Source organism: Oryctolagus cuniculus, chromosome 3, assembly GCF_964237555.1.
Source record: "Oryctolagus cuniculus chromosome 3, mOryCun1.1, whole genome shotgun sequence".
Lineage (NCBI taxonomy): Eukaryota > Metazoa > Chordata > Mammalia > Lagomorpha > Leporidae > Oryctolagus > Oryctolagus cuniculus.
This window is the reverse complement of record NC_091434.1, coordinates 98,993,183-99,019,875: the sequence shown is the minus strand read 5'-3', so window position 1 is coordinate 99,019,875 and position 26,693 is coordinate 98,993,183. Positions and strand designations below refer to the sequence as shown.

The 26,693-nt window shown below is 39.7% G+C and overlaps 2 protein-coding genes across 3 annotated transcripts in view; one reads left to right on the top strand and one right to left on the bottom strand.

The window, feature by feature from the left end:
* The window catches only part of ARHGAP15 (Rho GTPase activating protein 15), a 662,169-nt gene that overhangs the window by 383,573 nt on the left and 251,903 nt on the right, over positions 1-26,693 (top strand). The window lies entirely within an intron of this gene.
* LOC138849004 (ATP synthase subunit g, mitochondrial) lies at positions 23,934-24,335 on the bottom strand. The gene has a single exon (XM_070070985.1). It carries the CDS (start codon positions 24,278-24,280, stop codon positions 23,969-23,971), a length of 312 nt encoding a protein of 103 aa, XP_069927086.1. The 5' UTR covers positions 24,281-24,335; the 3' UTR covers positions 23,934-23,968.

The following is a 26,693-nucleotide window of genomic DNA, read 5'->3' as shown; positions in this document are numbered from 1 at the left end:
TGAATCAATCTGTATTAGAAAAATTTCAACTCCATTTTGCAATTAAGAAAATTAAGGAGAAAAATATTTCAGCTTATTTGAAATCATAGCAGCTTTAACATTTAATTATTACCAGAAATAAAGATAGACTGCCATTTATCACCTATTAACCTAATATCTGGTTATTGGCTTTCTCCTCTATGAAATTTATAGCTTAAAATTTAAATGACATAATATGTGCATGCATTGCAAAACTTTTTGCCATCAAAAGAAACTTATACTTTAAGTCCATTTCTGTGAACTTCTTTTTTTTACGATCTATTGTATTTATTTGAAAGACAGAGTTACAGAGAGAGGTAGAGACAGAGAGAGAGGTCTTCCAGCCACTGGTTCACTCCCCAGATGGCCACAAATAGAACCGGCGCCTATACAGGATGCTGGCACTTCAGGCCAGGGCTTTAACCTGCTGCGTCACAGCACTGGCCCCTCCATGCACTTTTGGACGCACCCTTGTATTAGGAGTACTTTGCACAGTGCCAGCTTATCTTAGCCTTTCCACAACTGATTGCTCCCTTCTGTCATTTCTTGATCCTTACTTTCCTTTCTCCTTTGTTTCATCTTTTTTCTCCTCTTTCCATCTCCCATCCCTTCTTTCTTCCTCATTTTCTTCACTTAGATTCATGAAGGAAATTTTGCCCATGATGGCTCTAGGAAACCGTTCTCCCAAGTATTCATTTCAAGTTTGAAAAATCAGTCCAGGCAAGTATCTAGGAAAGGCAGTCATTCTTCACTTGAAAAGGGTAATGATAATTTGAAGTTGGCTTAGACTTGTCTTTTTGGTAATTTTTCTTTCCCAGCTCTACCCACGTACACAGTGTCATGTCACTACTGGAACATTAAAGCAGTAGCCATGCAGATCCAACTTGTTGTTTGTCATAAAAGAAAGTAATGTCTTTGAAAAACTAGAGTACTTTGATAAAATTTGTCAATTATGCTGAAAAGTAAAGAAAGCTTTGGTTTTCAAATTGCATATGCAAGTTATCAGCCCTAAACTTTATGCCTCAATCATGTTTACAAATAGCAAAATCATTGGGTCAGGAGGAAAGTATATTTTAAATAATTTGCTAGATCTGATATATGACAAAATAAGCTTATTGTCACACTGTTAATTTAAGCATGATATAAATGAGCAACCCAGTAATGCAACTTTGAGTAGAGACATGTTCTAACTTTGCCACTTTATCAGTGTTAGTGTAAAAATAATTGTATTTGAATTTATACACCAGGGCATTGGTCTATCAATGTTTGGGCCTGAAATACTCTCCCATATTCTGCAATAGGCACTTATGTGCTTAAAAAATCTTGTAAATCTTCTTTTCTTTAAACTTCTTAATGGTTCATAATTGAACTGTGATCCTTATGTGTGAGCTATGTCATGATTTAATATTAGCCAAAATTAATAGCCAACCTCACGCTTCTTTATCTTGGCCTACAAGCTTCCTGGTTCCTCAGCATTTATAGTTCCCAGGCAGTTTCTGTTATTTAAAGGCTCTTGGGAGCAAATGTGTTGGTAATAGAGTGCCATGGAGCTAGCTTTTGTTCAATAATAAAATACAGGTCACCAGGAGAGATGGAGAAATGCTGGGAAAAATGTGCACCTGGGTAGCAGGTTAAGCCTATGTCTTTTAAAAGCCTGTTATGCAAGGAGGAAACAATCCAGGTCTTATGAGATATTAAAAGCAGATTAACTTTGGAGCAAGAAGAGAAAATGAGATCCAGAAATGAAAGCAAATAAGGTAAAGTGAAAAAGAATTAGCCAGAATAATATACAAATTGGTTTCCCTGTGGTTCAAAAATTTATTTTCCTATTGGGTGAGACCTTTGTAGAGAGGCATTTGTTAGAATGCAATATCATTTGAGATGGTGACTCACAGATATAGTCGGCTCTCCGTATGCTTGGGTCCAACATTCTTGAAGTCAATCAACCATTAATCAAAAAGTTCTAGGAAAAAATTGCATCTTTAGTGAATACATCAAGTCCTCTCCTTTCTTTTCATTATTCCCTAGGCAACACAGGGTAACAACCATTTACATAGAATTTACATTGTATTAGGTATTATAAATAATCTAGAGATGATTTATAGTATATGAGAGCATGTGCTTAGGTTATATGCAAATGTTATGCCATTATACAGAAAGGACTTGGGCATTTGCAGATTTTGGTAGCCACAGGGGCCATGGAGTAAATCCCCTACAGATACTGAGGGATTATTATAGTTGATAATCTGCATCTGTAAAATGGCTTTACCAGTAAATTCCTAGTGTAACCCACTATATTGTATATATTAGCAAATAGTAACAATAATTCTCCTTTTTCTTCTTTAAATTACATTTATTTCACATTTTATCAAGTCCTCAATATCTTTTCCCTTTTCTAAGTGAAGGAAAGTGCCAGGTAATATCAGGCTTTAGCCATAAACCCAACCAGAAGCCTAGTAATAGCCATGCTAACTGCTGGGAATGTGAAGTGAATAAGGTCCATTCGATTTAAAACCAGAATACTGGCTTTTTTTTTTCCAATGGCCTCCAAACTGCATTCTATTTCTTGCCCTGGCAGTAGATGCTAGCCTTTTATTTTCATTCCGTGAACTATGTATCCTTAAAAGATTGCCCAGTGTTTTGGCATAGCATACAGGGTTAGTCAAAACCTGTGCCAGCTTGAAATATTATATTTGAGCCTTCCAGTTTGAGCACTGACAGGTCTTCATCTAAGAAGAAATAGAGCATGAGCACCAACAAGGGAGCCGTGACAAGTAAAGGCAGGCTTTGTGTCATCCTAGGAATCTGTACCATGTTTTAAGTATACCCTGTACGCTAACTCAAGTCTTATGTGTGTGAATGTGGATTTCAGAAAAAGTGCAAAATCTGCTCCCAATGGTGCCTCAGCCAAAGTTGATATTCTTGCAAAAGCATACCCTCAGCTAGTTGCAGATGACCACAGATCCGGCTAAGGTGGTGATCCTTCTGGTGTCAGAAGGCTGCTGCACCCTAGAGAGGTGGTCCAAGACAGTTACAACCTTCTACTCCCATCCTAGATCTATCCCCCATGAAACCACCTGAAGAGAAGAAAAGAACGCTTGTCGGTGTTCAGAAGAATCCCCCCTTTTAAAGGTTAGCATTCATTATTGATACTCTGCTGCTCTCCAGCAGGTGTTCACGAACCATGTAGTTCCCTCATGACTCTTAAAGCCAGCTTCACAGGCGGCAGAAGATGCTTCAGCTCAGTTCTTGTTAGCTTTTCCAGGCCTCTGCAGACCCGACACACAGTATCCAATGCCAGTGCTGGAGACTGGCTTTCTCCTTTGTAATCTTTATAACCCTACTGTTCTCTGAAAGTGCTAGCTGCTGATTTCATTTTGCAGTGAGATAAATGAGGGGGAAGTCAGCAGAATTTAATACTGACCTAGAAATCGATGATTTGAACAAATGTAAAATAGTTCATATGCAGAGTGAGGCACGTTGAATTTCCCATGGTATTAGAGAAAGGAAGTCCCAATCCTCCCTCACTCATGGTGTGAGTGTGATCTGAGAGTCCACATTGTGTGTATGTTGAGTGGGTCTCTAAAGATAGTATGTATCACTGTTCTCACAACCAGTATCTCCTCATCAGGGACCACATGTAGCAGATGTGTTAGAATGATACAAGTGAAGGAAATATCAACAACTCCTCTTGATATATCCTAAGATTAAGAGAGTGTTTTTTTTATTTCCTTTAGCATCACTGACAGTTTGACTTACAAATCTTTTTCCCAAAATTCAAGTATATATTAAGTCAACAAAATTCCATGAGTTTCCTAGATTAAAAAATATCATTTTATAAAGGGAACACATTTTTTCAACATAAAAAACTTCATTTTGTTACTTTACCTGATCAGTATTATTAAAAACTAGTGAGCTCCTGTGAAAATCAGTCATCAGGAAAATCACCCGTGCTGCAAAGGTGCTATTCCCACAGTTTTTTTCTGTTCCCCCCCCCCCGTGGGAGGGAGCCGAGAGGTCTTATCGGAATTTGGATAGTGGTAATTGGTTGTCTGTCAGTGTTTGTCAAATTGCAATATGGAGAGGTGTATCTCCCAACTTTTCTTTGAAATTGACTGTATTCCTCTAAGTATGTTTTATCAAAGCATTTTCTGGGGCAACAGATCTGAAAACATAAACTTTATGTAGTATTGCTCCTCCTTAGATATTTCCCTTTAATATGCTCTTTCTTTTTGAAGATAAAATAAAAGTACATGAAAGAGTTCTGGGAATAGGCAGCTATATGTCATAAACACCCTTCACTCCCGCTCACCCAGGGCTTCCAGCCCCCCGAAATTTGGAAGTGCTTAGATTGAAGCGATGACTGTCTTGATCTTTTTGAATGCTCCTCCTTCTTCATTGTCATCTTCTCTCCACGGGAGGCAACAGCCCTGTGCTGCAGGCTCTCCTGGGAGGGAAAGAGGTATTTCTAGCAACCATATATTCCAAACACAAAATTGAGACACATGGCCTGACAATGACATAATATTTGAAGTTGGGACGGTGCATAAAGATCCAGAACATATGGTTGAAAGAGTTCCCTTATAAAAACTGACCATTTGAGACACTTTCTGGATTGTTATTCACAGAAGGCACCTCCCCCCACCTTTCATTCTCATTAAAAATATCACCCACCAATCAGAAGACTGAACAGTTTTCCATCAAACCTGCTTTTTTGGCAGCTGAAGAACCACCCTGTTGACTAGAAAGTTCAATGCACAGCCATCAAGAAAGAAATGCAAACCAGACTGCCAAACATATTATGAATATATTGCTCTTCTTAAAAATGCTAGTTGGTTTTCATACTGGAGTATTGACTAACTGTCTGTGTTTGATGTATGGTTTACCAGCCTGATGTCGACTTATGGTTAGAGCTTAACTTGTTAGTTCTGCTTTTGCAGCCAATTCAGAATAACTACAGATGCCTCAAGATATTAAAATTGACTGCTCAAATGGACTCAGTGTGGGAGTTTCATTGGTTTTAAATTGATAACAGCTGAAAGAGTGAATGATTAAAGTATACATGGGCATAGGACACAGCTCTTTCATAGGAACGCCTGTGAAAAGACTCCAGTAGTGTGGGATTTTTTTTTCTTCTTTTTCTATTATAGTTCTTTCTAAACAGTCTTGGGTTAAATTTTAAAATAGGATGGATATATTCAGGAACCTAGAGAAAAAATAATTCCTAAGACACTGAGATAAATTTTGATGAAGTGGGTTTCTATTCTGTGGGGAACATTTAAAGTTAAGTAGCATTCCATAAGGTGGTAATTGTGTCTATTTCCAGGCATTTGTGTTAAATAAGCTGTATAGGAAGCATAAACTGTCATAATAGAAGGGTTGGAGGGTTGTGTACATCTCTTTCTTCAACTCATAAAACCCGAAGCTCCAAAGTGCCTTATCACAGATAAGTCAAACAAAGCCACGTCCGCACTTCCTTATTCTCTGGGGAACAGTTATTGTTTTCCTTATTTAAAAAGATGTTCTGAATGTTTTCATCTTATACTGGAGAGAAAACACAAAAGAGAAATAGGAAAACTTTTTCCTCCTCCTCAAATCAGCAGTACTCATATAAAACAAGTTCTATTAAAAGGTACTTTCACAATTTAATAGTAGCTTAGAGAAAGAGTAAAAAGCCAGTAAAAAAAAAAATTAGAAACATTTAAAGACATTTATAAAAAATCTTTATATAATACATGTCTATTTAATCTTATATTTTTCTAGAGCTTCAGTGTCCTTGCTATGCAATACTTGACCTAAATATTCAGTTGTTAAATGCCTCTAGTGTCTTACCTCTGATATTGCATAAAAGCTATCCGAAGCACTTTGAATAGCTACCAGATAGAGAACAGCAATCTATAGTAATACAAATAAGTTGGGATCTGTCAGGGAACTATAAGTCCAGATGTTCTATATCCATTGCACATATTCATTTTAAAACAGAAAATTTTTGTCTAGCTAGGATATCTCCACAGATACAGCTAAGATCAACCTAGTGTTGATTATAATGAGTGAACTAAGCGATTTAAATGCCTCTGACAATAACATCAATAGATAACTGATGTGTATGTTCAGACTTGAAGGGAAATAGAACTCTAATTATGCCCTGATTTTAAAGGAAATAAACCATGAATAGTCTAATCAATGTTTGTAAGAAAATTTGTTATATTTTCACTATCAAATTTTACCCCCAAATTATAACTTTTATACATGGACCAAATCTTAAAGTGGCCTACCTTGCTACTTTCCTGAGATGCACGTGGCCATTGAATCATATTTTTTGTGAAAAATAGCAGATAGCCATCTATGAACCTGCTACGAGGATTAGCATTTTTGTAAGATGTAATTCCCTTAGAAATGAAGAGCAAAAGAAAAAAATTTCATTCTCTTTCAACAGTTGTTGAGCTGCGAATTTTTAATGATTTTCTTATCTATTCATATTAGACAGGAGGGAAATTTTAGAGGCGATAACATCCAAGATAAACACATATGAGGGTCATTAACTTGAATGTATCCCTCCTACATGTCCCTTTGAACTTGGAACTCAAATTCATAGGAAGAAAAGATGGAGCTGGAAGAGAGCTGGCCTCAGTTAACCTCACAGTGAAGGAATCTCTCATACAAGTAGAGGCTAAGAAATAATAAACTAGATAGCCTGAAAATAGTGTGTCGAGAATATCTTAACATTTTGAGGTTCCAAATAATCTAAATTTCAGAAAGGCCACTATTCCTCTACACTCCCTCATCATCTGTACCATGTTATGCGTTCATCCTCTGAACAGTAAAATATTATGTTTACATCTCTTGTGACTTCACAGTTCAAATACACTTGGGCCTTGAACATGTTGTAATTTTTCTATCTTAAAAAAAATCAGCATGGGAGAACATTCAATATTATGTAAAGAATTTGACAAGACTTCACTTAATGTTTCTAAGAAACAATTAACATGTCAAAAGAGGAAGTGAGAGCCTATTTTGGTCATAAATCTGTTCACATAATTACCAACTGAAGAAGTCATAAACATTTTAGAAAGAAAAGCAAGGTTAAGCCCTCACTTTATCAGAAGCAGAATTCCCATTGATGTCAGAAACCACAAATTCTCTAACAAAAGCTTCCTGCATTCATGCAGGCACTTGTAATACACACTCCTTTACTCAGGGCGATCATTTATTGGTAGAATGTGTTCAGGATTTTGAAGAAAAATTAGTTTACAGATACACTGTTAAACACACAAGAAGAGACAATCAGATCTGTGTGTATATATATATGAGCGTCTGTTCAACTCAAGACCCACATGATATCAAGGAACTATTCCTAAATTGGCTTTGTTGCGTAGGAATGGAGGGTTTCCAAATGTGATTTGTCCACAGACCAGGGCACCAAATGAGTACATGGACCTGCTTCCAGCCATGGTGTGGAGTACAGGATGACAAGTAGACCAGAAGAGAGTAATGGGGCAAGATGTAGATAAAGGGGAAAGCAGGCACCGCAGCCTTTGGATCCAAGACAAAAAGGAAGAGAATAAATGTCCATTGGAGGATGTTGGGAGCAAGAGACTTGGTATCTGAGAATTCCAGCCATGGCAATAAAGACCTCAAAGTAAAGTCTTAGTGGAAATCAGTCCCTTGTGATACCTCAAAGCAATCAGCTCCTACAATCAGTTAGAGTATGAACAGAACCAAAAGCCTAGGGAAAGCTTTTGTCTGCGGATTCTTTCTGGCCTCCCAAATGTTAATGTCTGAGAAATTGCCACGGCCTTGTGCACTGAACTTTAGTGTAGTTTGCTGACCTGGACCACTCACACTCATTAGAGATCTGCTAAAAGAAATCTCAGCAACCAATTATTCTCAAGGCTAAGAATACAAAAGTCAGTGGCTGCTAGGGAAGGATCCCAGCCTGTTGCCCCTTGTAAGACAAGCCTAGAATCCTAGACTCAACAACCATTTTCTAAGACATTGTGCAGCTCATTCCTGGGAGAACAATGCTAAAGCACAAGGACTACTCCATTTATCATAAAAAAAATCACCAATTTTTGAAGTAGATTTGGATTCTATCCTTGGCTCCTCTAATTACTTGCTTTGTGAACTTGGGCAAGATGATAAAGTTTTTGTCTTCACGCTTTCCAGATAACACTTCTGAGGACTGTTGGTATTATATAAAGAGCCATTAATCTAACAAATATTTAAACTGTCAGTTATTGTACTGTATTCCTAATTTTAATTCTAATTTTACTGTTACTGACCATTTCTTTTTCTGAAAATTGCAAAACAGATACATTATAATGTGAGTTTTGTGAGATGGAACCAATGAAGTCAACGTTTTGAATATTTGCATTATTCTATGTGCCTGGCCCTGTGCTGACAACTTTTTCAGGCATTATCTGATGATGAGAATGAAGAACCATCCTCACATTTACCTATTCTTTAGTTTTGATTATTATTTATGTTGTCTACTGACACATATCCCTTAAATCACTGTTGAATAAGATGCTAAAAATTATGTAAAGCAGGGTTCCCAAGAAGTATATGTGTATATATATACAAATACATATACATATATATACATATACATATATATTCCTATATGTAGGAATATATATTTAGAATAAATATAGGAATATATATTTGGAATATATATAGGAATATATATATTCCTACTTACTTCTTGGGAAGTAAATGTACATATATATATATAAAATGGTAGTATAATACATGGAATGTCAAATGCTTTAAAGGCCCTTTAATTCACAAATTTGGTGAAATCACAAGTGGAAAAGTGTGGGAAATCTTAATGTTTCCTGTGTTTTATGATCTTTAGACTGAGCTATGTGTTAATAAAGCATTTGGATGTGTGGAGAAATGGGTAAGACATTCAAGGTACATAATTGTAGGAAAGACTTGGGAACAATGGCTTGGATGAAATGTAGAGGGTTTGATGAGAGGGACTGTCTGTGGCAGGTGTTTTCCACAGTCCCAAGCTAAGGAGTTTGTACTCTGTTATATAGATAATTTTCCTTTTAATAATTTTTATTTTTCCTTTTTAATAATTATTATTTTTAATTTATTTAGCAAATATTTAAGGACAATATACCATGTGACAAGCAGTAGGCTTGGTACAGAGCCTACCAAGATGTATCAGTTGTTATTCCTTCCTTTAAAATCAGATTCTGCAACACTGCTTGACAGTAAATATTCTACATCAAGAAAATCACTTCCATACACTGCAAAATTGGCTCCACCGGATGACAAATATAAAGATGTATTAGGCAGCTGTACTATGGAATTGGTGTTTATCATCTAATTGTCCTTGATTCTTATAAAATTCTATGGTCAAGACTTCAGCATCAGTGGTTAAGACTGAAGTAAAAGTGACCTTAAGGCGCAGATGTCACAAGTCATCTGTTCCAGGGTCTCCCCAGCTATTTAAGAGGTACTCTGGAGTTTACTGCACATGATGAGGACTGTCTTCTGCCTTCTCAAATTTTCCTTCAATGTTTTTGTCTTTTATATCCCCACTACCTACAAACAGCCGAGGACAGCACCTCACCACAGCTGTGCATCCAAGATCCTTTCAGTGATATCTACTTCCTGCCTTGGTACTCCAGAGCTTCTAAGCCTGCAAAACCTTTCATTTGCTGAAAAATGCTCCAATCTCTCTAGTTCCCACTGAACTTCCAGATCTACTCTGTCTCTAAGGGAAACAGAAAAACTGCTCTTCTTCCCACCCTCCTGCTTCCTAGGGGCTGATGCAACAATACATAGGCTTTGAACCTTACAGTGCGAGAAAATGGTTGTAACCATTAACTCTGAGGCTCTTTCCTTAAGAGAACACAGAACTACTTCTTGGGACTTAGAGGAGGGTACGTGTAGCATTTGTTGTCTCAGAATTCTCATCAGCATACACAAGTTCAAAATCATTCATAACTGACTGTCTTTTTCACCAATATCAATACTAATATCTCACAAGTAGACATCTGGGGGAGTGGACATCATTCTGCAAATTCAGTAGGCAAATCCAATTGATACTCCATTCCTTCTTTCTGTCTTCCCTCCTCCCCAGTAGTAGGTCCTGTTAACTGGCAAAAGCAATACACCTGAGGAATTTGCAAATGACTCCAGAAAATGTGCAACATGCAACTATGCATCTCATGATGTGACACTTATTCATTAAATTTTGTGGACAACTTCACAACAGGATAAGGGGTTTTTTTTTTTTAAAGATTTATTTATTTATTTTGAAAGTCCGAATTAGAGAGCTCTTCCATCCAGTGGTTCACTCTTCAGATGGCCTCAATGGTCTGGCTTAGAGTCAGGAGCTTCATCTTGGTCTCCCACATGGGTGGCAGGGGTCCAGACACTTGAGCCATCTTTTAATGCTTTTCCCAGGTGGTTGGTTGGAAGTTCACCAGAAGTAGAGCAGCCAGGACATGAACCAGCACTCATGTGCTATGGCTGCATTGCAAGTGGCAGCTTACCTGCTATACCACAAGGCTGGCTTCTGAATAAAGTATTTTTGAAGTATTTCTTGCATCGTGATTTCCTGCAGTAGTAGCTGAAAAATGAGAAACACACACTGCATTTGTCTGGAAGCCCCAAAGAGAGAAAATGTTTTCAGAAATGTGGGCATCATCACCTACTAATTTGGATTATAACCCTTTCTCCCCAGTTACATTCCTGGAAACGTTTTTCAGTTTCTTTGCGTAGAAAAACTAGCAGACCACATTGCTCAGAACAACTCAGGGGGAGCAAGCGTTCCTGAGTGGAGCTTACATCACACCTCCATGGCCTAGGCGATGCTTCCACAGAACCACATGATTCCCCAGTTCTTAATACGGTATATTATAAAATCCTTTACCTGCCTCAAAGCACTTTTCATCAAAGCCATTTTTGAACTGAAGCTGAGGACTAAAGAATGCCTTTAACAGGATCCTGAAATAGCTTTTAACCCGAGGCTGAGAGAGAAAAGTGCTTTCAACCCAAAGTGCTTTCCTCTTCGGTACTTCAGTGTGTACCTAGCACTCCGCGTTAGTGGCTTTGAGAACACCCTTAAGACCCAAATGAAAGAGACTCCATTATAGATATTCAAACCTGTGATATTAATACATTACAAGTAATATTTGAAATCATTAAGCAGTTTTACTCCAACTGAATTTGAGTCTTTTCTTATTGAACTATGCATTCAAGCAAATAAATTGAAGTCTTACCACCTGGGATTGTAACAAATCTATGCTGACATTAGGAAAAATACAGCGTTTACTCCTAGATTTTACTTAAATCTGGAGTGAGTCAAAATTTCCACACTTTCCACACCCAAAACTAATCTTTTAACTCAACAGCTGCTGAATGACCTTTTTCAGCTTCATTCTTTGTAGGTTATCTTAAAAAAGAAATTAAATTGTTTAGAATTAGTTCAATTACCTGAATAGATTTTATATATTAAAATTTTCTCTTTAGTTTTCTTACTCAAACAGAAGTAAAATTGCTGATTTCACGGTAGTTGTAACCCCTGCCCCCAAAAGTCCCAACTTAGTCATATAAGTGACTAGGTAATTGATAAAAGTTTTTTTAACTTCTGAGTAAATTATATGATTGAGCAAGTGAATTACATGGGTAATTTTCTATTTAAAGGATATAGACAGTACATGAAAATGGGAGAAGGCAGAAGATTTGACATCTTTGAATTTTATTACCTCTTTCTTTGCTGGTCTCCTCTGTAATTGTAAAGAGGTGAAGATAGGCAAACAAACAGCAGTACATATCATCAATATAAAATGTAAATAACCAGTCTTTGCTAAGCAACTTTCATCTATTGTCGCTCCCCCTCTTCGTGGAGGAACAACACAGGACCCTGCGCTGTTCTTTTGTCTGCTCGGCCCTCCCCGGGTTTGCTGCTGGTTCTTCCCGGGTTGGCTACCGACCCTTCCACCTCCGTGGAAGGGCGGTTCCCCCTGGCCACTTTCCCCACTTCCGCGGGGGAGCGGCACACCGCTGGCCGGCTCTCTCGGGGGCTGCACAGGTGTTCCTTCAGATAGATGTTCCTCGTGCATGTTGTCTCTCTCCTCCCTTATAGTCCTCTTCCACCAATCCCAACTCTGCTACCCACATGCCGAGTACGCTGCTCTCCTCCAATCAGGAGCAGCTCCTGCATCTTGTCAAGTTGGTGAGAGGCAGCTGTGTAGAAGCTGTTTACTCCTCTCCCAGCGCCATACTGTGGGAGAGCAGATGCATAGAATAAGTCTTAATTCGAGTAACTTAGTCTAGTCCGAGTTGCTCCCCACAATCTATGTTATCATACAAAATACATTAAAGCGAAAAGAAACATTTTCTTCACAATCAGATATAATTTTACAATCTTTAGATAGAAATCACTTTCTTTTATAAGGTGTTTTCTTGTATTTTTATCTATTTGTTTATGTATTCAGAAGGCTTATAATACAGTAAATATATAAATATAAGTAGGAGAAACTTCATTTATGTTATCCTGTTAGGTAAACTTTGTTTCATCTGGAATATTCTTTTCTACCTAGTAAACTTAGTGTTACTTAGGAAGCTTCTATTCATTTTTACTCTTCCAGCTCAAAGTGACCAGTGCCATCAAGCTATCCGTCCCTTCTTCATTCTCAGTTAGTCTTCCCTTCTCTTTATTCCAAACCTGTAATTTCACTATTTTAGGATCTTCCAATTGCACTGTGAGCTGGAGCTGGTAGAGCAGACTATTCGATTCAACTTTGTCCTAAATTGCCTAGAAGAGATTAAAAAAGGAAATGAACTATTTTAATAGTTTCAGAATGATTACTTTTATACAATTATTATTCGTTCATGTTGAATCTCCTACATGAGTGGGAACTACTTTGGGGGATCTGCTCTTCTCCCCAACATCACAATGTTGGGGTGCTCCTGGCTTAAGTCTTTGTCTCCTTTTCTCTTTTCATTCTCTTTCTCAGACTACCAGACACTATCAAACATTCCAGGGCTGAAATCTTCCAGTTGGCTTTGAATTTTGTCTGTGGATTGATGCTTTCCAAATTTGGCCACATCAGTTCTCACCAAGTAGATCTTGTCATCATCCAACAAGGATTTTAGAACTGTTAGGTTTGATATGATGCAAAAATATGAATAAACATATGGGGAAAACACATATACACAGATGTGTATATATATTTATATATATATATATTTTTTTTTTTTTGACAGGCAGAGTTAGACAGTGAGAGAGCAGCAGAGAGAAAGATCTTCCTTTCGTTGGTTCACTCCCCAAATGGCTGCTATGGCCAGCACGCTGCACTGATTCGAAACCAGGAGCCAGGTGCTTTTTCCTGGTCTCCCATGGGGTGCAGGGCCCAAGCACTTGGGCCATCCTCCACTGCCTTCCCAGGCCACAGCAGAGAGCTGGACTAGAAGAGGAGCAACCGGGACAGAACCAGTGCCCTAACCGGGACTAGAACTCGGAGTACCGGTGCCGCAGGCAGAGGAGGATTAGCCTAGTGAGCCACGGCGGCAGCCGATGTGCATATATTTTGTGAACTATTCATTTGGATCTAAACTACTTAAAAGTTAAAAATAATTAAGCCTTTTCACCTCTTATGAGAAAAAAGGTCACAAGTAAACAAAGCTAGCAAAGAGGTTAGTGTATGTTAGAGATTGGTATATGTTAGAGATTGGTATATGTTAGAGATTCAGCAGAAAAACAAGCCCAACTTTTAAATGTATATGTATCAAAAATTAGTAGCTTATAGTTGTATTCAAATCTCCAAAGCATCATAAGATAATGCAGTACCTTCTGAAGTACTTGAAATTCAGTAATATTTTAGCTTTAGGTATATTTTTATGGATCTTAATTCCAATATATAAGCCATCCAGTAAACTATAATACCTCAGTTACGTATTTCTCTAAGCATTCTCAGTAAAGTTTTATGCAACTTAAAGGATAGAGGTTCACATTGTGAGCATTTTAAAGGAGAAAAAGAAGAGATGGTGAGAATGGAACTGGAGAAAATAAACAGCATTTATGGACAGGTAATCTGAAATGTAGGGTCTTGAAATCTACTCACAAAAGGAAAGGCAGAGAGCATTTGTAGATTCAACAAGAGATGAATACAATTAAACTGCTGAAATAACCCATGTTGAGAATACTGTCTTTGCCCTCCTGTGTCTACTGCCTCTCCCTTACAGCAAATGATTGCGAATGATTTGTTCATGTGTGTAGCATGTTGGTAAGGAAAAATTCCAAGTGAATTCTACCTACTATGAAACTATGAGTATGTTTTTCTTCTGCTTGCCCACTTTTATAATAACATAATCTCAGTTAATAGGGCTTTCTTTAATAGAACTTTATTTTTTAAAGATTTATTTATTTATTTTGAGAGTGAGACTTACACAGAGAGAAAAGGAGAGGCAGAGAGAGAGAGAGAGAGAGAGAGGTCTTCCATCCACTGGTTCACTCCCCAATTGGCTGCAAGGTCCGGAGCTACACCGATCTGAAGCCAGGAGCCGGGAGCCTCTTCCAAGTCTCCCACGTGGGTGCAGGGTCCCAAGGACGTGGGCCATCTTCTGCTGTTTTCCCAGGCCATAGCAGAGAGCTTGATTGGATGTGGAGCAGCTGGGACACGAATCAGTAGCCATATGGGACGCGGGAACTGCAGGCAGCGGCCTTACCCACTCCGCCATAGTGTAGGCCCCACTAGAACTTTAAATCTTGAGAAGTGGATGATTGCAAGCCTCTATGACAATGCTTGCTGGTGATGACAATGGAATTAGTCCTCTGACCCACTGAGCAGAGCTCCAAGACAGTCGCTGTTTGTCTTGCTCTCCATGTCATGAATCTTCTCACCATCTTGTTTTGAAAACATCTCCAAAACTTGTCCTCCAGCCTCTAGTAAATTCATTGAGTTTCTTCCCACCTCTACCATCAGTATCATTCAAATAAATTCTTTTCTACTTAATATAACCACAATGTTGTTATGTTTTCTATAACTTGCAGCCCAAACCCTTAATCCATATACCTCATTATCAAGATAATTGCTTTGTTTTTTGTTTTTTTGTTTTTGTTTTTGTTTTTGTTTTTGTTTTTGTTTTTTTTTGTGGCTGAGCAGTCTGACTTGCTGTTATTGTTTACTGCATCTCTCCATAGTCCTCATGTATGGGAAGTGCTAGGTGCTTTGTTCTCCTTTTTAACATTTGCTAGAGGAGCTGGGACAGCCATCTCTTCTGGCAGCAGAATAACATCATTGTGAAAAGCATGTGGAAACTGTCTCCTGGGTAACTGATGGTAACACCGTCACATTATTTGAACATTTAACTGCCTCTATTGAGTAGTTCTCCTCGTAGTTTTGATTCATTTGGAATCTAGCTGACAAAGATCCCATTACTGGGTGTTCTTTCCATAATTTGTCAAAAAATATATAGCAGCGATGAGAGCGAATGAAGCTAATTTGTAATCTGGGAGACTTAACCTGGTTATGCTGATGAACTAACTAAATCGGTCAAAAGTTTGAGAGCTTAAAGATTAAAAACCACAATTTTCTAGTTAAACTCTAATTCATTATGTAAATAACATGATTTATAAGTGCAGCCATGTGGAAGGACTATTTATTTTTCTCACCAAAAGATGCTTTCAAAGAAAAATTGCAGAAAATGGATTTTCTCCAACCAATGTGTTGCCTGCCACCCCTAGTGAAAGTGCTGAAACGGGAAGACGAGGATATAATGATCATACTAGCTAAGGCCATGGGCGTTGGCTGAGGATTCCAAACATATTGGCACCCCTAGCAAGAGGTGTTTTCTAAAGTAAAAAAAAAAAAAAATTGTTAAGAGAAGAAAGGATTCAGTGAGCTCACAGATGGAGATGTAGGTGGGGAGTTGGGAGCTCTAAATACTGGGATTGTTCCCTTTCTTTGGAATAGCATAAGGAAGGGGAGAGTAGAAATAATCCTTCATGTTGTGCCAGCACAACAGGCATGCCCGTTTATTAATGTTTGCCAAGAAAACAAAATATCTTCCTTCTCCCTCTCTCTTTTCTACACTATTTTTAAGCTAGAGGATTTGGGGTTCAAAGATATTCCTATAATTTTGTGGCCCTCCTTGGTATATCAAACACTGCTCTGTGTCATATTTACAGATGGGTAACCATCTTACAATAACACGTAAGCTCAACTATGACATTTTAGCTACGTCTCCATGATTTACTCTCCTCGGCTCGCACTTTTTACTTTGCAAAGCCATTTCGTGTGCATCCTCTTCTGCACTAAATTTTGTAATTCAGCATTTTAGATTAAAGGCTAATGTCAAGATTCTTTCCACTGAAATTCATGGGAACTTGTCCAAACTGTGAAAGTAAGGCTGGGATTTACTGGATTACTTAATTTAAAAGTCGAAGGACTAAAGGAAGCTTCAGGCATGACTGGATCTAGAAGCACAGAATGCTGCCACATTTTAATCTCTCCTATCACTCATTGGCTTAATTCTCCAGTATATCTGTCAAGGCTGGCAATACAGCTTCTAGAAGCTCAGAGTCATTTCTTCATAGTTGAACATCTCCTGCAGAAAGAGTGGTCCTCTTTTTTAGTAGCCTCAAAGAAAGCCTCAGGATCTACCTGACATACCAGATCCATTTGGACCATGTATTTGTGCCTACACAAGTTACTTTGACCAGGACAATGAAATACATGTTCATCCCTATGGCTGGAGGTGGTGGGGTCCTCACTACCCAAAATGTATGGCAGCACAATGATAAAGGTCATATCCCCTAATAGAAAGTCACTTTGTTCTCAGGAAAAAACTGGAGAACACACGTCGGCCTGCAAAACCAATTGCTGTCTATCATACTCCTGACTGCTCTTATCCTTAACAGTGGATCCCACTGAGCTTGTTTTGCCATCTTGCTGTTCCTTTTATAATTGTAATTGCTATGTCCATTTTCTTGGAAATTTTTATCTTTTTGCAACAGAATTTAATTCAAAAGAGTTCAGTTGAAATGAGTGGGAGGGAATTCCATGGTACGGGATGACATGGATATGCCAACTGCCAGGTCAAGGGTATACAGTGCCTGGAGTTAGGCATTGGGAATTCAGAGGTTGAAGACTGCCTGCTCCATTTGTCTCTCTCTCTCTGAATTGGTTCTGCGTCTACCCTTGCATCACACAGGACCATCTCCCCAAATGACTCCCCTGGCCCCTAATAAATCAGTCTAGGCAGCCTTAGAGTTCAGACCTCTAGAGATAAAGACCTGTAAATTTTTGCCCGAGAAGATTGTGTCCACCCAGTGTAGGCCACGTGACAACCTTTGATTTAATCAGCTTTACGTTGGAGGCTAAATTCTTACAATTTCATAGTCGCACAATCCTGGGCTATTACAGCAAGTTTAAAGAAAGGCTGTAAGTGAGAAGAAATGTTCTTGCTCTGCTGGTAAGTAGTGACAAAAAACATCTCCCCTGTAGGGAAATGCAAAACGTCTAGGCTCTTTTCTCAGCAGAGTACTATTAGCAACTGGGGGTGATAGGTTGCTCTTGCCTGACTTGTGGATCACCCAGTAAGTGGCAGTAATGCACCTCCCCTACCAAAGTATCTAATAGTGTACCTGTCCTGCCCAACCCCAAGCCTACCTGGCAAAAATACACTGCAATCAAAATTCTCTCTCCTCCCCACCCCCAACTCAAAATCCTTACCCAACTCCTTTCTTCCCTTATAATTAGTCCCCACACTGTATCCTTTCCACCACTAAAGTTCTTAAACGAGAACTCTATTGCTGCCTACTTCTTCAAAACCACACCTTCTGCTTTTTAGTTTTGTTCTTCTACTAAGACCGTTTTCCTGCCATAACCCACATGCACACAATTGCCAAGATCAAAGGAATACATACTTTTCACTGTATCTCCCATCACCATTTTGATGCCTCTGCAATGGTTATCTTAACTTCTAGATTCCCATCTCTATTTTCTTTTTTTTTTTTTTTTTTTTTTTGACAGGCAGAGTGGACAGTGAGAGAGAGAGACAGAGAGAGAAAGGTCTTCCTTTGCCGTTGGTTCACCCTCCAATGGCCGCCGCTGCAGCCGGCGCACCGCGCTGATCCGATGGCAGGAGCCAGGAGCCAGGTGCTTTTCCTGGTCTCCCATGGGGTGCAGGGCCCAAGCACCTGGGCCATCCTCCACTGCACTCCCTGGCCATAGCAGAGAGCTGGCCTGGAAGAGGGGCAACCGGGACAGAATCCGGCGCCCTGACCGGGACTAGAACCCGGTGTGCCGGCGCCGCAAGGTGGAGGATTAGCCTATTGAGCCACGGCGCCGGCTCCCCATCTCTATTTTCTAATCCCTTGGCAACTGTATCTCAGTCTTCTTCAAGCAATCAAGAAACTTGGAGGTCATCTTTCTCTGGCATGTTATTTTGTCTCTGGCACTCAGTTACCAAACCCTACTGAATCACCCCTTCCTCCAAGCCAGGGCCCTTGTCCTAGCTTGAATTCTCATCTCTTCCCCTGTGACCATACACAAACAAGGCAAGATCCTTGTGACTCAATTTTCTTTTCTGTAAAGTGGAATTGATAATAGCATCTGCCACCAAACATTGAGGATTGAATATGAGGTTTGGGGCCGACGCTGTGGTGCGGCAGGTTAACGCCCTGGCCTGAAGCGCCGGCATCCCATATGGGCACCAGTTCAAGACCTGGCTGCTCCACTTCCAATCCAACTCTCTGCTGTGGCCTGGGAAAGCAGTAGAAGATGGCCCAGGTCCTTGGGCCTCTGCACCCGTGTGGGAGACCTGGAAGAAGCTTCTGGTTTTGGATTGACTAAGCTCCATCCGTTGCAGCCAGTTGGGAAGTGAACCAGCAGATGGAAGATCTCTCTCTCTCTCTCTCTCTCTCTTTCTCTGCCTCTCCTCTTTGTGTAACTTTGACTTTAAAATAAATAAATAAATCATAAAAAAAGAATATTAGGATTAAGTATGTTGGAGTAGATGGTCCCTAGTTTACCCACATGCACACAATTGCCAAGATCAAAGGAAAGTTCAACTTAACAAGTTTTCTTTTTTAAAAAAGATTTCTTTATTTTTACTTGAAAGTCAGAGTTACACAGAGAGAGAAGGAGAAGCAGAGAGAGAGAGAGGTCTTCCATCTGCTGGCTCATTCCCCAATTAGCCACAACGGCCAGAGTTGTGCCAATCCAAAGCCAGGAGCCAGGAGCTTCTTCCAGGTCTCCCATGCGGGTGCAGGGGCCCAAGGACTTGGGCCATCCTCTACTGCTTTCCCAGACCACAGCAGAGAACTGGATTGGAAGAGGAGCAGCCAGGACCGGAAACGGCACCCTTATGGGATGCCAGCACTGCAGGCAGCAGCTTTACCCGCTACGTCACAGCGCCGGCCCCAACTTAATGATTTTTCAAGTTGGCATTGATGCAAAAGTGGTACATGTCCTGGAGAAACTATTCTTAGAATTTTGAATTTCCCTGATTTCCAGGATTAGCACTGTGTTGAACATTCACTGTGTGGGGCAGCAACAGTGAGCCACAGCTCCCAATCTGACATAGGGAGAAAGAACCAGCAGCATACTGTGTTGCTTTTTAGGCTATGTGTATTAAATTTATTTTACCTAGGAGTTTATTGAGTTGTAACCACATTGCAAGTCAAGGAACAGCTGTGTACTTTGAACTATGCTTGGCTTAGTGTAAGCGTACAGTCTTTACCTGACGATCACACACCCATGGAACAGTACTAATCATACTCTGTTATAACAATATGTGAGTTATTCTGTCCCACCTCCGTCCCAAAATGCAGATCAACACCCTTTAGCCTGACTCTAGTCATTTATCTAAGAAATCACTCTAGCATTTTCGGGCTGCCCTGCAGTGCCTGGCTTATAGTTGGCAAGTCACACAGAGTTACTGGAAGAGTGAATCAATTAATCTTTTCATTCTTTACAGTGCCTAGTATATAGTATGTGCTCACTGAATTGAGTCTTATGGAATTTAATAGATCCATAGAGAACACAGAGTAGGAAGTGCCATGATATTTGGTAACACAAAATGAGTTTACATTATAAGGTGAGAGCCATTTCCTTTAGTTTGTTTAGAGTTGAATGTAAACTACAAGCATGATTTCATATTTTTAACAAATTAATTGTTTTTTTTTTTCTATTTCATTTGCTCAGTTTCCATGTCCTGCCATTCTTCACTTTGTTCATCCTCACAGTATATCTTAGATCCTTTTTCACCAAAAAACCTGAACTCCTGTCACCACCTATTTCAGGAAGCTATTGCTATACAACTGACCTATACGAATTCTCAGTGGGATATAACCAGAAGAATTTATTTCTCTTGTGTCTGTGGGTAAGGTAACTTAGGACAGGGTTGACCACGCAGCTGTCTAGAATGGACAGAAGTCATATGGCCAAGACCAATATCAATGAAATGTGGAAAGTAAACGCAGCCCTATGTAGTGTGTGGAGCCGCATGGTCACATAGTAAAGGAGGTGAATATATGAATCTAACTTAGGGAAGAGAATTGTGAACAATGTTTAAATGTAATGCCCTTTAGCCTGATTCTGGTCTTCAGAACATCTTTTATAAGCAATCTCACTAGCCTGTAGCTAATCTCCTTGTATCTAGACTTCTGTGCTATCTGTTCCCTCCACTTTATTTACAAAATGCTTCCAAGTGAACCTTCTGAAGCAGAACTCTAATACACACCTTACTCAAAAGGCACAACAACTTTGCAGTTTCATATCATAGCATTTTTGAACTAGGGTGCCTTCAGCAACAAACAGCAAGAATCCTAGAGAAAGCAATGTAAGGCTGGTCTAGGGGCAAGTGCTGTGGCACAGCAGGTTAAAGCCCTAGCCTGCAGTGTCAGCATCCCATATGGACACCAGTTCAAGTCCAGCTGTTCCACTTCCAATCTAGCTCTCTGCTATGGCCTGGGAAAGCAGTAGAAGATGGCCCAACACTCCCTGGGCCTCTGTACCTGTGTGGGAGACCCAGAAGAAGCTCCTGGCTCCTGGCTTTGGATCAGCTCAGCTCTGGCTGTTGCGGTCATTTGGAGAGTGAACCAGTGGTTGGAAGACCTCTCTCTTTGGCTCTACCTCTCTCTGTGATTCTATCTTTCAAATAAATGAAATAAATCTTTTTTTTTTTAAAAAAGTCTGGTCTTGAAGTTCAGTAATATTATCAAGATCTCCAATTTTAAAAATACATTTTATTGAATCATTTTGATTAATTTAAAATGCAGAGAGAGAGAGAGAATCTTACCTCCACAGATTCATTTCCACAGTGCCCAAACACCTTGGGTAAGGCTATGCTAAAGTCCAGAGATTGGAATTCATTCTGAATCTTCCACATGGATGGCAAATTCCCAAGTCCTAGGGCCATCACTGCTGCCTACCATGGAGAACATTAGCAGGAACATGGACTCTGGAGTGGAGTCGGGATTTGAACTCAGGTGCTGTGACATTGGATGTGGACATCTCAAGTGGTATCTTAATTGCTGTGCCAAATTCCTGTCCTCTCTATTGCCTTTTTTAGTGCCTTATTGCTTATTATCAAGCTTCTTGTCTCATGGTGACAAAATTGCTGCAATAGCTGAAATATTCACATCACCACAAAGTAGCATTCAAAGCAGGAAGTAAAAAAAGAGAGAGGAAAGAAAGGAAGAAAGGAAGAAAGAAAGAAAGAAAGAGAGAGAAAGAGAGAGAAAGAGAGAGAAAGAGAGAGAAAGAGGGAGGGAGGGAGGGAGGGAGGGAGGGAGGAAGGAAGGAAGGAAGGAAGGAAGGAAGGAAGGAAGGAAGGAAGGAAGGAAGGAACTCTTTTATGTCCCTACCTTTTTTCAGAGAAAAAAAATCTCCTGTACCTTCCAAGGTTACCTCTCCTTAAATTTCATTAATCAGAAATATCTAATTTTGCACCAAACCTGCAATGGATGAACAAGTCAATAGAGATCATTTTTTTTTTCTTTTTTCTTTTTTTTCATTTATTTGAGAGGTCAAATTACAGACAGAGAGAGGGAGAGATAGAGAGAAAGGTCTTCCATCTGCTGGTTCACTCCCCAAATGGCTGCAATCTCTAGAACTGGGCCAATCCTAAGCCAGGAGTCAAGAGTGTCTTCCTGGTCACTCACATGGGCACAAGGGCCCAAGGACTTGGGCCATCTTCCACTGCTTTCCCAGGCCATAGCAGAGAGCTGGATTGGAAGAGGAGCATCCAGGACATGAATCAGCACCACATGGGATGCCAGCATTGTAGGTGGAAGCTTAGCCTACTGTGTCACAGCGTCAGCCCCAGCACAGATCGTTTTCAGATTCTGTCTTACAAGTGGTTTCTAAAAACAAGAAAGGAGTTAGGAAATCATGGTATCTGCCTATTCTCAAATAATTTAACCTATCTCACACAATTTAAGATACCTCATAATTAGAATCTTATCTCCTCTAAGAGTTTAATTATCAAAATTTCTCTTAATAAGAGAGTTTTCTTCAGCCTTCCCTGACCTTCTAATTATTCTTCCCATCATTGATACATTTGCTTACCCTCCTCTCTATTCCCTATGTGCCCTCTGTTCCTCTTTTGCTTCCCCAACATGCGTCTGCCTTCCCCTTGAGAACCCAGCTTTCGTCTCTGGGAATTCTCCCCTAGCTGTTGAAGACCGGTCTGATGCCCCCCACCTACTTCAGCCTTGCCCCTGTGCTTCCCAGTTAGGTCATTTACCTGGATTAATCATCCTCATACATTTACTTATATGTTCCTGCCACTCGAAAGGAAACTGCTGAAAGAGGACGGGAAATGAGCCCTGATCATTCTTTTCAGCAGTGCGTTTTCTCGTTCCTGACACAAGCACACAGCATTTTGTGTTATAAATATGTGAATCAATGAAAGAGTAAATCCGCTAGAACACCTTATCTCTATCTTCTGATGACGGTCTATCAACAACAAAAACTTCATGCCAATTTGATTGGCTATTATAAAAAAAAGACAAAGATAACAAGTAATGACACAGATATGGAAATATGGGGGAAAAAAAGGGATCTCTAGCACACTCTTGGTGGGAATATAAATTAGCACAACCATTGTGAAAACATTGTAGGTGTTCCTCAAAAAAAAAAAAAAAAACTGAAAATAGAAAATAGAAAAATAAAACAACCATAAGAACCAGCAGGGGCTGCCGCTATGGTGCAAAATAGGTTAATCCTTTGCTTGTGGCTGGCTGCTCCTCTTCCGGTCTAGCTCTCTGCTGTGGCCTGGGAAAGCAAAAGATGGCCCAAGTGTTTGGGCCTCTGCACCTGCATGGGAGACCAGGAAGAAGCTCCTGGCTCCTGGCTTCAGATCGGCGCAGCTCTGGCCATTGTGGTCATCTGGGGAGTGAACCAGCAGATGGAAGGCTTTTCTCTCTGTCTCTCTCTCTCACTGTCTGTAACTCTACCTCTCAAATAAATAAATAAAATCTTTAAAAACTAATTTAAAAAAAGAAGCTGCAATCCTACTACTGGGTATATATCTAAGGGAAATGAAATCAGTCTGTTGGAGAGACATCTGCACCCCCATGTTTATTGCAGCTCCATTCACAATTGCCAAGAAATGTAAACAGCCTAAGTGTCCAATCACTGATAAATGGATTAAGCGAATATAATATCCATAATCAATGGAATACTATGCAGCCATAAAAGGGTGAAGTCTTGCCAATTGCAGCAACATGAAAAACATGAATGAAACTAGGGAACATTATGTCAGTTGAAATAAGCCAAGCCCAGAAAGACAGATATCATATGATTTCACCCATAAGTGGAATCTTTTTTTTTTTTTTTTTTTTTTTTTTTTTTTAGCATCTGAGAGAAACATTTATTTTTGACATATTTTATTCAGATAACAGTCTCAACACACATGGTCCAAAACCACTCAAATAATAAATCAAATACGATCCGATGTCGAACACTGGTCTTTAAACATTATAGCCCACGATGCCACGCTTGCCTATGATCTCTCCGATATAAAACCACATCCACACCTCAGTGGCCACCAAACCATTCAGCACAGCTTCCTTAACTGTGAGCTGTTTGAAGCTACCAGTCTGAGCACTGTGGACTATTTTTTTCAGGCTTTGAATAGCTGTAGGGATCTCAGCAGGGGTTGGAGGAACCAGCTCAACCTTGGCGTAGTGCCAAAATGTGGCCAATCGAGGCTTCGAGTAAGTCACAGCAGCGTTCACCAGCGCCGGGGCCTTCTCCGCGAGGTTACGGACAAACTGGGCCATGGTGCTGGGCTGGGAAGTCCGTCGCCGCCAACAGCCGGCTGAATGTCACCCCCGGAAGGCCATAAGTGGAATCTTAAAAAGTTGATCTCATGAAAGTTTAGAGTACAATGGTGATTCCCAATGACTGGGGAAAGAGGAGGGTAAGAAGTTTTCACTATAAAGGAATGACAAATGTTTGAGGAGATAAATATGTTTAACTTCATTACACAGTGTATACGTGTATTAAAACATCACACAATACCTCATAAACACATACAATTTTATGTATCAGTTAAGAATGAAAAATAAAAACTCCCTCCAAAATTCAACTTCCACTCTATTCAGGAACCAGATTTTCTTGAAGGACTTTCATTATGTAATTTATCTGTCTCTCTTTCTCTCACACACATACACATATGTACACCCTGCATCTGCATCAAATGACCTTACACTAAAGGACAGCTTTCTTAGTTTTCAGTGTCTTTTATGATACCTGCTATATTTTTTTGTATATTCTTTTAATACTTTGATTAACTCCTACAATGTCAGATACTTTTCCATATCTTTTTACAACTTATTTGTCTACCATATTTTCTGTGAAGATAGATAATAAATATTTTTTTTAAAAATTAGCATGAGTTATGAAGTCTATTGAGGGGTTTTGTACTTTATAGCCATTTGTCCTAACTATAATTTCTAGCCTATTTATTTATTTAAAAAGGGGTGGGACTGACAGAAATTCCCCTGTCCACTGATTTACTCTACAAGTGCCTTCAATAGCCATAGCTGGGCCAAGATGAAGTCAGGAGCTGGGACCGCAATCCAGGTCTCCTGTGTGGGTGGCAGAGACCCAATGACTTGAGCCATCACTTACTGCCTCACGGGCTATGCATTAGCAGAAAGCTGGAATTCAAAGTGGAGCCAGGACTAAAATCCAAGTGCTTCAATATGGGATTCATCCCCAGGGGCAGATTCGTGCGCCCTAGGCAATTTGAATCATTTGTTCCTAAGTTTTGGGTTGCTTTTTCTTAGCTAATACTCTATGTTACACTTCCATACACAGCCACTCACTGTTTTCAACAAGTGTTCATTATTTGACCAAGTATTCAAAACAAATGTCCATGATTTTTCTTCACTTCTGCATATTCTGTGTATTTTGTTCTTATCTTATTTTGGTCTCTAGGATAAATATGCAGTTTCGTATTAGACTATGTTATTGGTAGTGCTTTAGCTTTAATTGATTCCCTTCATGCTGGGTTGTCAGCAATTAAACTGTTACTTTTCTTAAGAAAAGAATATCATAACTTCCTTGCGATCTCTCTGAAAGTGTTTCCTTCCTATTACAGCTTTCCATATTTTGTGACAAAGATTCTTTGAGATACCAATTCCTCAGAATGTTCACAGATGATTGAGGAAAAAAATAGTCTGCGATCAAAATGGATTAGCAACATTCAACAAAGGATTTTTGTTCCTTTGTATTTACCCTCCCTTTTATGATACTGTATCATGGAGCTTTCTGCTACGCTGCAGTATATATTTTTCTCCCAAATTCTATACATATTTTTTGAAGTTCATTGAGTTTCTCCACTGCTGAGTAAGACAGTGTCTTCCAGAAGAGTGCCTGGCAGTGATGAGAAACAATAATGTGGAGAGTAGGGATCCCAGCAATTTAGTGAGAGACAGAAAGGAGGGAGATGAAATCAACTAATTAGCAGAAGTCACATGTAAATCACAAGAGGGACATTTGAGTGGAATGGGTGGCCCTTGAACGGACTAACAACATACTTCTTTCACGAATGTCAATACTATCGAAATAACTTGTGGAAATGACTGGCAGTAATGGTTACACACATTGGGAATGCACCTAATGCTACTGAACTTTACCTTAAAAATGGTTACAATGAAGTCTGTGTATGTGTTGTTTTTTTTTTTTTTTTTTTTTTTTTTTTTTTTTTTTTTTTTTTTTTTTTTTTGGACAGGCAGAGTTAGACATAGAGAGAGACAGAGAGGAAGGTCTTCCTTTTCTGTTGGTTCACCCCCCAAATGGCTCCTATGGCCGGCGCTCTGCAGCTGGTGCACTGCACCGATCCTGAGCCAGGAGCCAGGCACTTCCTCCCGGTCTCCCATGGGGTGCAGGGCCCAAGCACTTGGACCATCCTCCACTGCCCTCCCAGGCCACAGCAGAGAGCTGGACTGGAAGAGGATCAACTGGGACAGAACCGGTACCCCAACCAGGACTAGAACCCAGGGTGCTGGCGCCACAGGTGGAGGATGTGTATGTGTATTTTACCACTTTTTTTTTTTTTTTTCAAAAAAGACAAGTGTCAATGCGTGAATAACATAGGCTGGTTTGAATGCTAAGCACCCTTACAAACATAAGAAGACATCGATGATTCAGGCATTCAGAACTGGTTTTCAGAAAGTATATTCCACA